Source organism: Phalaenopsis equestris, unplaced genomic scaffold, assembly GCF_001263595.1.
Source record: "Phalaenopsis equestris unplaced genomic scaffold, ASM126359v1 Scaffold000056, whole genome shotgun sequence".
NCBI classification, from domain to species: Eukaryota; Viridiplantae; Streptophyta; class Magnoliopsida; order Asparagales; family Orchidaceae; genus Phalaenopsis; species Phalaenopsis equestris.
The window spans coordinates 128,387-139,996 of NW_018164498.1; the positions used below are offsets into that span (position 1 = coordinate 128,387).

General features: G+C 34.2%; 1 protein-coding gene across 1 annotated transcript; it reads right to left on the reverse strand.

The window, feature by feature from the left end:
• Nucleotides 1–410: 410 nt before the first annotated feature.
• LOC110019455 (ethylene-responsive transcription factor ERF061-like) lies at nucleotides 411–1,434 on the reverse strand. Its single transcript, XM_020717115.1, has one exon. It carries the CDS (start codon nucleotides 1,258–1,260, stop codon nucleotides 541–543), a length of 720 nt encoding a protein of 239 aa, XP_020572774.1. The 5' UTR covers nucleotides 1,261–1,434; the 3' UTR covers nucleotides 411–540.
• Nucleotides 1,435–11,610: the final 10,176 nt, after the last annotated feature.

Sequence of the window (11,610 nt, forward strand, 5' to 3'; positions counted from 1 at the left end):
AATTGAAAGTTGAACCCCTTCACTAACATTTTGTAAGGTTGCGGGCAGCAACACACGTTTTCAAATTGAATCGAAATAAGATTTAAAATAAATTTTGAATTTGATCAAATTTAAACTAAGCGAATTAATTAAAGCGAGCCTTCTCATAATTGAAACAAAATGTATGATTTCATGTAATCAATATTTTCATACATATTCACGCGCATGCACGAAGATTTAGTTTTATTAAAAAAAAAAAGAAAAAAGGGTTATTAAAACTAAAATTAACGTTGTGTTCATATAAAATTTATATGCTCAAATCAAGATTGAATATCCAAAAATAAATATAATTATAACCAATCAGCTTGGAATCATATCATGACAGTCGATGAAAGCCACAAAAATTATTTGGTTTGGGATAAGATAAGCTTGAAAGCGTTATTCCTTAATCAAATTGTTTATTAAAAGAGAAGTATCACAGGGCTTACTATAATTATAATACTAATTTATTCTATAAATGGACACTTGAATTAATATTGTCTTTAAGCCCCAGGAAGATTTTTAATTAGCAAGTACTTCCCAGATAATCTCCGGATCAAAAGAAGGCATTCTCGACAACCAGCACTCGTCGCCGTCCATCTCGGCGCAGCCAGCATCGCCGGTCCCGCTCCCGCCGGATGCACAGTAAAATGAAGACGAAGAAGAAGAAGAACTTTCCACTTCCTTCCCCTTCTCTTCAGCTTTTCCCCTTTTTAACCTCCTCTGCTTCATGATCCGCTGACTAATGCTCTGTATCTTCGAATCAACGGCGGATCTGAGCTCCCTAAGCCTCTCCGAACACTGCCCTTCGGCGTCCCTCATCTCTGGAAAATTAAGCCTGGCGTATTCTCCACGGAGCTTGTATGCAGCGCAGTCGTACGCGTAGGCAGCCGCCTCGGCGGAGTCGTAGGTGCCGAGCCAAATTCGCATCCGATTCCGAGGTAGACGGATCTCAGCGACCCATTTGCCCCATTGTCTTTGTCGAACTCCTCGATACAGTTTTTTTCTTGCGTCCGAGAAATGGGGGGAGGTGGATCGGATCAGTTCGGAGATTTGGAGGTAGATGGAGGTGCCGAGGTTTTTAAGTGGTGGTGATGTCGCCGGCGAAGGCGGCAGCGGCGAGATGTGGGCGAAGGCGGAATCGAGTGGGTCATTGCCGGAGAGGATGATTTGGGATAAAGTGGAAGGAATGTTTTCGAGTGGGGAAAGTGGAGATGGTGTTTCGGCGATGGGGAGCTTCATGATCCGGGCAAGTGGTATTTTGGTAATATTAGTTGGAGGAGAGGGTTTTTTTGGTGGCACTTCTTTTCTTGAAGCCCCCTCACAACGCTAAAATCCTTTTATAGCAATTCGTTTAGCATAGGATCTTCATATATATTATGTATGCACTTTACAAAAAGTATCTTTAGACCCCACTTTCCCAACAACCTTTTACTTTTGAAAAGTTGTTATTAATAAAATAATATGTTTTTTTTCTTTCTTTTTTATGGAAAAAATTTGTGTACGTCAAGGGATACGCAGAGATGTGTACATAATAGGGTATACGGACGTTATATGAGACTTACATGCGAGTTACAAGTGTGTTACAACTTCCTTGTAACTTTCGTGTAACTCAGTTGTAACCCGCGCTTTTATTTTATCCATTGAGATTACAAGGTTACAGCGGGGTTACACGGGAGTTACACGGGAGATACAACGGGGTTATAACCACATTATAACCCGCTTGTAATCCACGTATAAATCCCGTGTACCCTATTATGTACACATCTCTGTGTACCCCTTACGTACGCAAATTTTTTCCCTTTTTTAGGGTAGGGCTGAGAGATTTACATACCTACCATAAAATTCTTGCACTTTTACAAATGCAATACTTGAAAATTTTATATAAAAACATCTAAATGCTTGAATAAAATCACCATTGATATTAACATTTTTAAAATAAAATATTTATGTATTTATGTATATGTTTTGATGTGATTGAGCTACTACTAAGGTATTTTATAAATCAATATTAAAGTTTATTTATAAAATTAATAAATGCCTAAAAATTATTTGGAATGCATCTCCATAGCCCATTTATTATTGGATTGTATGAATGTGGCTTAAAATGATGAAGAGTTGAGCAAGAAATTTAAAAAAAAAAAAAATAATTGCTATATAGTAATTGAATAAAATAATTAATATGATGACTTCAGTCAAATATTAAAAAAAATTTATTGATTTTAAATTTAAATAATTGCTGATGTGCATAATATGCTATTAAAGTAATATAATGAATCATGCTCAAAGTTTTTAGAAAAAAAGTATTATAAACAGAGTGTAATTTTATAAAGAAAAGAATATGCTCGGATGCCTCAAAAAGCTTATTTTCCGGGTGGTATTATTGTTATTGGATGAGTCGTTGAATTTACAGCATTTGTTATGCTTCAATTCAACTAAATTATTAGACAATACAACTAAACTATTAAATAAATGCAAATAAATTATTACACTTTCACAATATTTTTTGTCATGATTGGACATTTTGAAGCATAATAGTTTTAAAAGTAGAAAACCTTTATCAGTGTCATGATAGGTCTTAGAATAAGGCTTTTCCTATGAGAGTAGTTCATTTCATACTTCATGTTGAATCATAAATTATCTTCTATGAATACACTCCTCAAGTTAGAGTTGAGAGAAACAAAGAGAGAATCTAAAAAGAGAAAAGTTCTCCCATTATTTGAATTCTAACCTCCAACTAATAAGAGTTTCAAAATACATTTACGTAAGAATAAGGGAATGGTTAATGTAACTACCCAAATAACTGAATTGACGTGTTTGTCGAATAAAAACTACATTATTATTATAAAAAATTAAATAAATGACTGATTTTGTCGACTGACAATCAGATCGATTCCGCAGAGGATTCTAATATACTGGTGTAGTTGCCTGACAAAATTCCCATGAGGTCGCTCAATCGATCTACCGTCGACCGATATTGTTGCTCACCCGACGAGGCATCTCTAACTTCGGCGAAAATCTAAGTCGCCCGATACTCCATCTCAACCGTTTGATCATTTAAGATCCATGCTGGGATTTTTTGTATATATATATTAGTTCTCCGATTTTTCTGCCTCTTAATGCCGATGATTACGATGGGGAAAAAGAAATTCTTAAGTAATTAATGACAATGCAATCAAACAAATTAATTTAAGGAAAAACTCTCCCTTGATATTTGTGTCTGGTGAACATATAAATAGGGCCACGAAGTTTGTGTTGTAATTCATCTTCTTAAAGTTTCTCTGAAATCCTTTGATCGACATCATGGTTAACGGTTCTAGCAAGAAGGATGCAGACATCCTCCTGTTAGCTTTGGAAGGCTTTCAACTTCTTGAGCCTACCACAGCGGAGAAGGGAAAAAAGCAAAATCTTGAAGAAAAAGAAGCGCTCGACACCCGCAACTGAACTAGTTGATCAAGTCACTTGTTTGGAAGGTCCCAACAGTCAGGTGACGAAGTAGTCCAAGAAAACAGACGCCTGCTATGAGGGCCAGAATTACGGTCCCAATAACGGCATAATTGTCGAGGATAATCTGCAAACCACCTCATCTACCGAAGCAAGCTTGGGTGCCCAGGGAATGAAGGAAAAAGTAAATGCATATTTCCCTTCGCCTCCACTGCGGAATAAGGACGTCATCCCTCCAACACAAGGAACCACTTATTTTTTGCCACCCTTTTTGAATCTAATAGACTTCTGAACATGTAGATTTTTCTTGATTTTGATAATCTTTAGCAAGTCCTTCACATTTCTTAATGCAGATGAGTCAGTTGCATAAGAGACCGATGTTGATTTTGGGCCACCGATGAATGACATTGTTGATTCTGCCCCAATGCCTATGGTTAAGCAGCAAAATCTTATTGCTACACCTCAATATTCAAGTAATCATATTTCATCAACATTGATCTGCCACCTTAGCAGTTCTCATAAGGAACATTGAGAAAATCTACATTGTCCTCCAATTCAATGGAGCACTAGATGAGGGAAATGGCTGGTGCCTCCCCTAAAGTACCTATAGAACCAGCTGACGCGCCTATACAAGAGTTGTTGGCTTGTTGTGAGTGGTTGGAGATAGAAACATCCTTATGGATGGTAACTGGCAGAATTCTCAAACCCAGCAGTGACTTAACCGGTCGACAGCCTGTAGGTCTCAAAGTAGCAATAGTATAAGTGGTGGTGATGATGGTGGTATCAAATCTGCTTCCCAAGCGGAACCTAACAGGAATGCGAGCTGGCAACGTTTCAGTTGGTCTTTAAGATCTTCTAGCAGATCTGACATCTCTTAAAATTTCTTTCTTGATGCGAGGGGACACTGCACATCCCATTAGTTTAAGTAATTCACCAACTGAACAACCCTCCTTAGTAAGTAGTCTCTGGAATACTGTACTAACTCGGATGATAGGAGCGGGTTTCTTCCTCTCCCCACCATGTCCATGAGATAACAGTAACTTTGTCAAGATTTTATGGATACTTTTGTACCCTTCGGTGTCCATTAAGGGATGGAACCTACTCCCTCGCAGAAGCGCATAGGTTTCCAACAATTCGAATTCCTCCTGATGAGGAATTTCATCAATAGTCATTTATTCAGAAATCTGGACTTTAGTAGACTTCCGAACCTTTCGGTTGCAGTTTCTCCTTTGCGACCAAGTTAATGGGGCAGACTTCGAACTCGATCTGATTTCAAACACTGAAGGTAGAATAGTGGGTCCTTCAGTTGTATCCTCAACGATCATAACCTCTTTTCCCTTAGTCAAAACAGGAACAACAGGGTGAACTAGTGCTGGGGCAGTAGTCTTCACCTTCCGGTAAGAAGGGAAATCTTGATGGCAGTTTAAGTTGAACTTAACAGATGGTTCCTGAACTTCTGGAGCGGTAACTTTGATTATGAAAAAGGGAGCTTTCTGAGCACGACTTCAAGTTCATCGAAACTGGCTCCAAACTTGATAGTGGGAGCGACATTGCGGGCATCGTGGCTTGCCGGCAGGTTGCACAAGAAAGTGAGCTTAGGGAATGCCATTGTAGTAGCTTCAAAAAGAATGCTCTGAGGTTAGTTATTTGGCCAATACTTTGTAACTCTAGTGAAAACAATAAAGTTAACAAAGGTAAATATGTAGACTAGGCAAGTCTTTTCTTTAAAGTTTAGTTTGTGAAAAATATTTTGGAATTTAGTATAAATAAGTTTGAAAATAGGAGAATTTAAATAATTATATATAGAAGGTTTAATTAGAAAGCGCAACACGACAAAGCTTGATTTAATTTGCAAAATAACAAACCAAAATCGAAAAAGAAAGTGAAGTTTAGGACCCAGTGCAGGACCGACTTCACAACGCAAAATGCCTAAGCAGAACTAGTCAACCAACACACCTATTGGGGGTCCGACCCCACACAAGGATTAAAAGTCCTAACGAACTTTTGAACCTCTTTGTTCAAAGATGGTTGAACAAACAATCCTGAAGTTCAATAGAGTTGATCGAACTCACCCAAGAGAGAAATGGGTGAAGCATGCCAACGAAAGAAGGGTAATTTGATCCATAAGAGACATAGACACATTATTGATGTTTGAAGACAATACTCATTGATTTAAATGGAGAGAGAAACCTTCCCAAGCGGAGTCACCAGAAGCTGGTCGGCACAATTTTTAGGGGGAGTCATCTTGTGGAAGCTGTCGGTCGCCGGAAACTGAATCTCGTCGCCCGCTTCGGTGGGATATTTAATTTACATACATACATACATATATAATTGAGTTATTTGGATATGTTTCAGCTCGAAATTGACTCGTGACTCATTATATTTAATTTTACATAGCATTATATATATATATATAATTTTCAAAAAAATATGAAATCAAATAGATCCCATATTTTTTACAGTTTAAATGAAAGAGCAATACACCTCAAGCAATGTATCTATCCCGAAAGATAAACATAAGGCCTGAGGGCGAGGCTTGATGAAATAAACTAAAAAATATATGACATATGTTTGGTCTGCAAAACCATTTTTATTTGTAAGCTGACAAGTTCCCCTATTTTATATAAAAAATTAAATATGGTTTATATTAAGCTGGGTTCGAAAGGGTTTCCTATAAAGGAAAGCCCTTATAGTTAATTTCATCTTAGAAAACCGAAGTCACATAAGAAAACTCTCGATAATAAGAAAACTCTCGATAAAAATCATAAGAAAACTCTCGATAAAAATTATGGGATATTATCTTCAAGAATTTCAAGAAACAACATCTTTCAAAGAGATTAGACGAAGAGGTGTGAAATGAGAATGACTCAAATTTGGAACATTTATTATGGAATCCAAAGGAAGAAGAACTAGGGGATGTCACGGATCCTGAGGAGAACCTCGGTGACTTCCCAAGCTACCCTACTGTTTGGCTTCAATTTAGAGGAGAAATATTTAACTGTGTCATCCTGCCAATTTTATCAATTAGGGCTTACATTCGTGTGAAACAATCACATAAATAGCCTAAAAGATGTGAGGATTTAAGTTGTAACGAACAACAACCTTGAAATTCTAAAACGAGTTAGGGATTATATTATATAACAAAGGCATGCAAAGTCTTAAAGAAATGTTGAGGATTCATGTTGCACTAGGCGGATAACCTCGAAATCATATGGCTTGTTATTTAATTCTAAGGAATGTTTTAGCTGATGTAGACATGTTTTGCTATTGAAGATGGTCATGCTACGCACAATGCTGGCTCCAAGCTCCTCATCATGGCAAGTTTAAGTTTTAGAAGTGTCAAATTGTAGAGATTGAGGGAAGTATCAGCAAAAAGGATGGAATTTGGAGTCAAAATGACGTTTTTGAAGAAGTACTCAGCGCCGACCGCGCAGAACAACAGAGCAGCTGAAATTTTTACTCAGCGCCGACGACGCCAAAGGTGGTTCAGCCCCCATTTCTAGAAGGTTTGATGTATTTCGATGATTTTTAAGTGTTTTTAGATGCACCTCTTGGAGAACCGACCTTGGGCTTTATTTGGGGTCGAACTTCATCATGAAAGGAACTCCTTTTCACTCCAAAATGTTCCACCACGCTCCATTTTTGCCATTCTTCATAATCCATCTTCATTCCACAACCATATTGGAGTCCATTAATGATTTTTCTTTTATAGTTTAGAGTTTGTGTGGTGAAATTTAATGTGAAACTTTTTGTAAGAGTGTTGGAGAAGGAGAAATGTTAGAGATATCTTCTTCCTGCATTTCTAAGGAAAGACTACAAGGGATTTTCTTTAAGAAAGAGTTTTAGATAAGTTTTGTTTGTTTATTAAAGTTGTATGAACTTTCTTTTATATAGGAAATTTGTATTTTATTGTGTCTTTCTCATGAAATCTGAGTAGTTCCGTCTACCTTTCTCTCTACTCTGAGATATGGTGAAATGAAGAGATAATATGATGTGTCAAAATTAAAATTAAAATATAAAATAAATTTATAAAATAAATTATGATGATTTTTTAAGTCCGAACTTGATTTACATTTCAGTCTGATCAATTGAATTATTAAAATATGTTGTGAAACATATCATCCGGGAAATATAGTATAAGTTCTAAAACAGAGTGAGGATCACATTTGATTTCATGGAGGCAAAATTAGTTCTTGGAATTAAGTGCAAATAAATAGGAAAATATTCTTTGTTTGGTGTAGAATTAGAAAATCTTTAGGGTGACAGACTAGACAGACTTTCGGTCTTAGTGTTTAAAAACTAAAGCGAGATTTAGCCTTCAGGTGAAGGGAAGTGGGAGCTCTGGAGTGGGAGCTGATATCCTCCTAGCCTAGCCACGAATTTAGGGACTAAACATAGAATTAGTCAATAATTTTCTATGCACTGTATCAGGGTAGAGAATTATAATTCATTCTATTCGGCACAATACATATTATAAACATTTATCTCATCTCATTTCACCTGAACCTCATTAAAGTGGGAAGGATGTTTTTTCACATAAGAGATTTTCATTACATAAACATAGTTAGTAGATTAGTATTTACTTTTTAAACTTTGCATTTCTGTTTTCTTAATAGTTGAGTACTTTAGTTTTGATAACATCTCAACATTCAAAATTACTGACAGTGATTTCGTTTGATTTTCTGTAAATTTCCTAGTAAAACTTATCATTGTCAATTTACACCTTCCATGTGGGATCGATATTTGGGGCTTAAATAGAAAGTCCTTTATTTCTTAATAACGATACGGATACTTGCATAGAATCCCATTATTAATTGCCTATAATTATATCTATTTTACACAACTTATTTTACAAACAAGGATTAAGTTTTTGGCGTTGTAGTGGTGTCAACTTCATAAATCCTTACATATAAAAAATCGAGATCAAGTTTTTGGCGCGTTGCATGGAAAAGGTAACAGTTAAATTTAGGTAAATTAAATAGTTTCAATAAATTAGGAAAGTTAGAGATAATTTATATACCATAAAAATAAATAAAAATAAAAAATATGTATATGAAAAAAATCAAAAATCCAAAAATAAATTTATTTAAGAGTGTTTTTCTTAAAAGAATTTTACTTGACTTACTTTATTTGTTTATGTGAAATATTGGATTTGAAGGCTTAGTACCTTACGATTCAGAGTTCGAATGTACTATTAGAAAAATTTGAAAACAACAAAGAGAAATTAAAAATTTAAGAGAAATGGCAAATAACTTAGAAATCTAATAAATGAGAATTGACAAAGACCTTTATAAGATTATGCGAATCCGACAGCAGATGAACTTCACTTGACTTTATAAGATTATGCAAATCTGAATAAATGTGAATCCTGATGTTACTGCTAATTCATTTGAGCTTAAACCTACTATTATCCAAATGGTACAAAATAATCAGTTTGGAGGATCACCTACTGAAGATCCTAACTTACATTTTGCTAGTTTTCTTGAGATTTATGCTACATTTAAATATGACGGAGTGTCTAATGATGATGTTAGGCTTAGACTTTTTTTTTATTAAGGGATAAAGCCAGGGCTTGGTTAAATTCATTAACACTTAAATCTAATTGAAATTGGGGAGAACTATCACAAAAATTTTTAGCTAAATATTTTCCACCCTCGAAAACTGCTAAGTTAGAAATGATATTACATCTTTTTGTCAGTTTGAAGGGGAATCGATATATGAAGCCTGGGAAAGATTTAAAGATCTTCTTAGAAAATGTCCACACCATGCTTTGCTAGATTGGTTAATAATTCAAATATTTTATAATGAATTAGTAGGATCAATAAGATCTATTATAGATGCTATTGTGGGTGGATCATTAATGTCAAAACCTTTTGATAAAGTTTATGATGAAGCATATTCTTTAATTGAAGAAATGACTACTAATATTTTTCAATGGCCCTCTACCATTTGAAAGGGTAAATCCTAAGAGAGTAGTCCGTATTCATGATTCTGATGCAATGTCTATTTTAGCATCTTAATTTGCTGCTATTTCTAAAAAGATAGATCAAATATGAGTGAACTATTCTCAAATACTCCCAGTATTAGAGAAAAATTCATTAGGACAGATTATTGATAATCAACCATCAACCATCTTATGAAACTTATCTTATGAAACTTTAAATGCTTTAAATAATCAAAATAACAATCCCTATTCTAACTATTTTAACCCTCGATGGAAAAATCAACATAATTTTAGTTATAATAATTATAACAATCCGGTGAATCCATTAGAAAATCTGAACAATCAAGGAAATCCTAATTTTTGACCTTATTATCCTCCAGGATTTAACTCCAATCCTAACCAACAAGTTAAGGTAAAGAAGTTGACGATGGAAGAATTGATGTTGAATATGGGAAGTCAAATACAAAATTAAGGGGTTGTTATTAGAAATATTGAAAATCAATTAGAACATATTGCTACTGCACTTAGTAACTGACCTTCTGAAATTCTTCCGACTATTGTGGAATTTAATCCAAAAGATTAAAATAAAGAGCAAATTAAAGCTATTTAATTACGAAGTGGAAAAGAAGTTGAAACAACGATCCAAAGAGAAACTGAAGTTTATGAAGAGAAGGATGAAATGGAAAATGATCAATATGAAAATGAAAAAACACAGGTTCCTTTAAAAAAACTATTACCTCCATTTCCCCAAAGATTGAAGAAGAAAAATAAAAATAAACATTTTACAAAATTTTTGGAAATCCTTAAAAAATTAACGATAAATATTCCTTTTGTTGAAGCTTTCAAATAAATACCAAGTTATGTGAAATTTATGGAGGATGTACTAAATAAGAAAAGGAAGTTTACAGATCATGAGACCGTTGCACTCAGTGAAGAGTGTAGTGTTATTATTCAGAAAAAGCTTCCTGAAAAATTAAAAGATTCTGGTAGTTTTACTACACCGTGTGCAATTGATGAAAAGTCTTATGAAAAAGCTTTATGTGATTTAGAAGCGAGTATCAATCTGATGCTCTTATTGATCTTTAAACGTTTAGATTTTGGAGAAATTTCCCCTACTACTGTAACTCTTCAGTTAGCTGATTGATCAGTAACTTATCCAAAAGGAGTTATAGAGGATGGACTAATAAAAGAGGGTAAATTTATAAATTTATTTTTCCTATTGACTTTGTTGTATTTGATATAGTGGAAGATAAAGAGATTCCTTTTATTTTGGGGAGACCATTCCTTGTAACAGAAAGAGCTGTAATAGATGTGTAAAAAGGAGAATTAATAATGAAAGTTAATGATCAAGAAGTAAAATTTAATATAGTAAACGCTATGAAATATCTTGCAATATAACAAGATAATGGATGTTTCAGGATGGAAGTAGCTGATTATCTGCTAATTATCTGTGTAACAAACAGTTTTAAGAATGAGTGTGACAATAAATTTAAGCAAGGAGAAATTTTTGAGAATGAAGATGAAATAAAAGGAGAAGATTTGAATTATATTCTGGGAAAATTTAAAACGTTAGACTCGTTGGAAAACGATAGTAAAAATCTTATTCCTTCAATTATTAAACCATATGAACTTGAAGTAAAGATATTACCTGCCCATTTAAAGTATGTATTTTTAGGAGAGTCATCTACAATGCCCGTTATTATATCTTCTGTGTTAACTGAAATTCAAGAACAAAAGTTAATATAAATGTTGAACAAGTATAAAAAGGCTTTTGGATGGACTTTAGTAGATATTAAAAGAATTATTCCTTCAATTTTTATGCACAAAATTTTATTAGATGAATAATAGGAACCTAAAGCTGATCCTTAGAGAAGATTAAACCCAATAATGAAAGAAGTTGTTAAAAAAGAGATTTTAAAATGGTTAGATGCTGGAATTGTATATTCTATTTCAGATAGTGCTTAGGTAAGCCTAATCCACTGTGTTCCGAAGGAAGGAGGAGTGACTGTTGAAGAAAATGAGAAAAATAAATTAATATCAATAAGACAAGTTACTGGTTGGCAAATTTTCATTGACTATAGAAAGTTAAAATGGTCACCAGAAAAGATCACTTTCTTTTACCCTTTCTAGACCAAATGTTGGATAGATTAGCTGGGAATAAATATTATTGTTTTTTTTTTAGATGGATAGGTTATCATCAAATT

Excerpts from the sequence above, each read along its gene's own strand:
- LOC110019455 (XM_020717115.1), bottom strand. The coding sequence starts at position 1,260 with ATGAAGCTCCCCATCGCCGAAACACCATCTCCACTTTCCCCACTCGAA.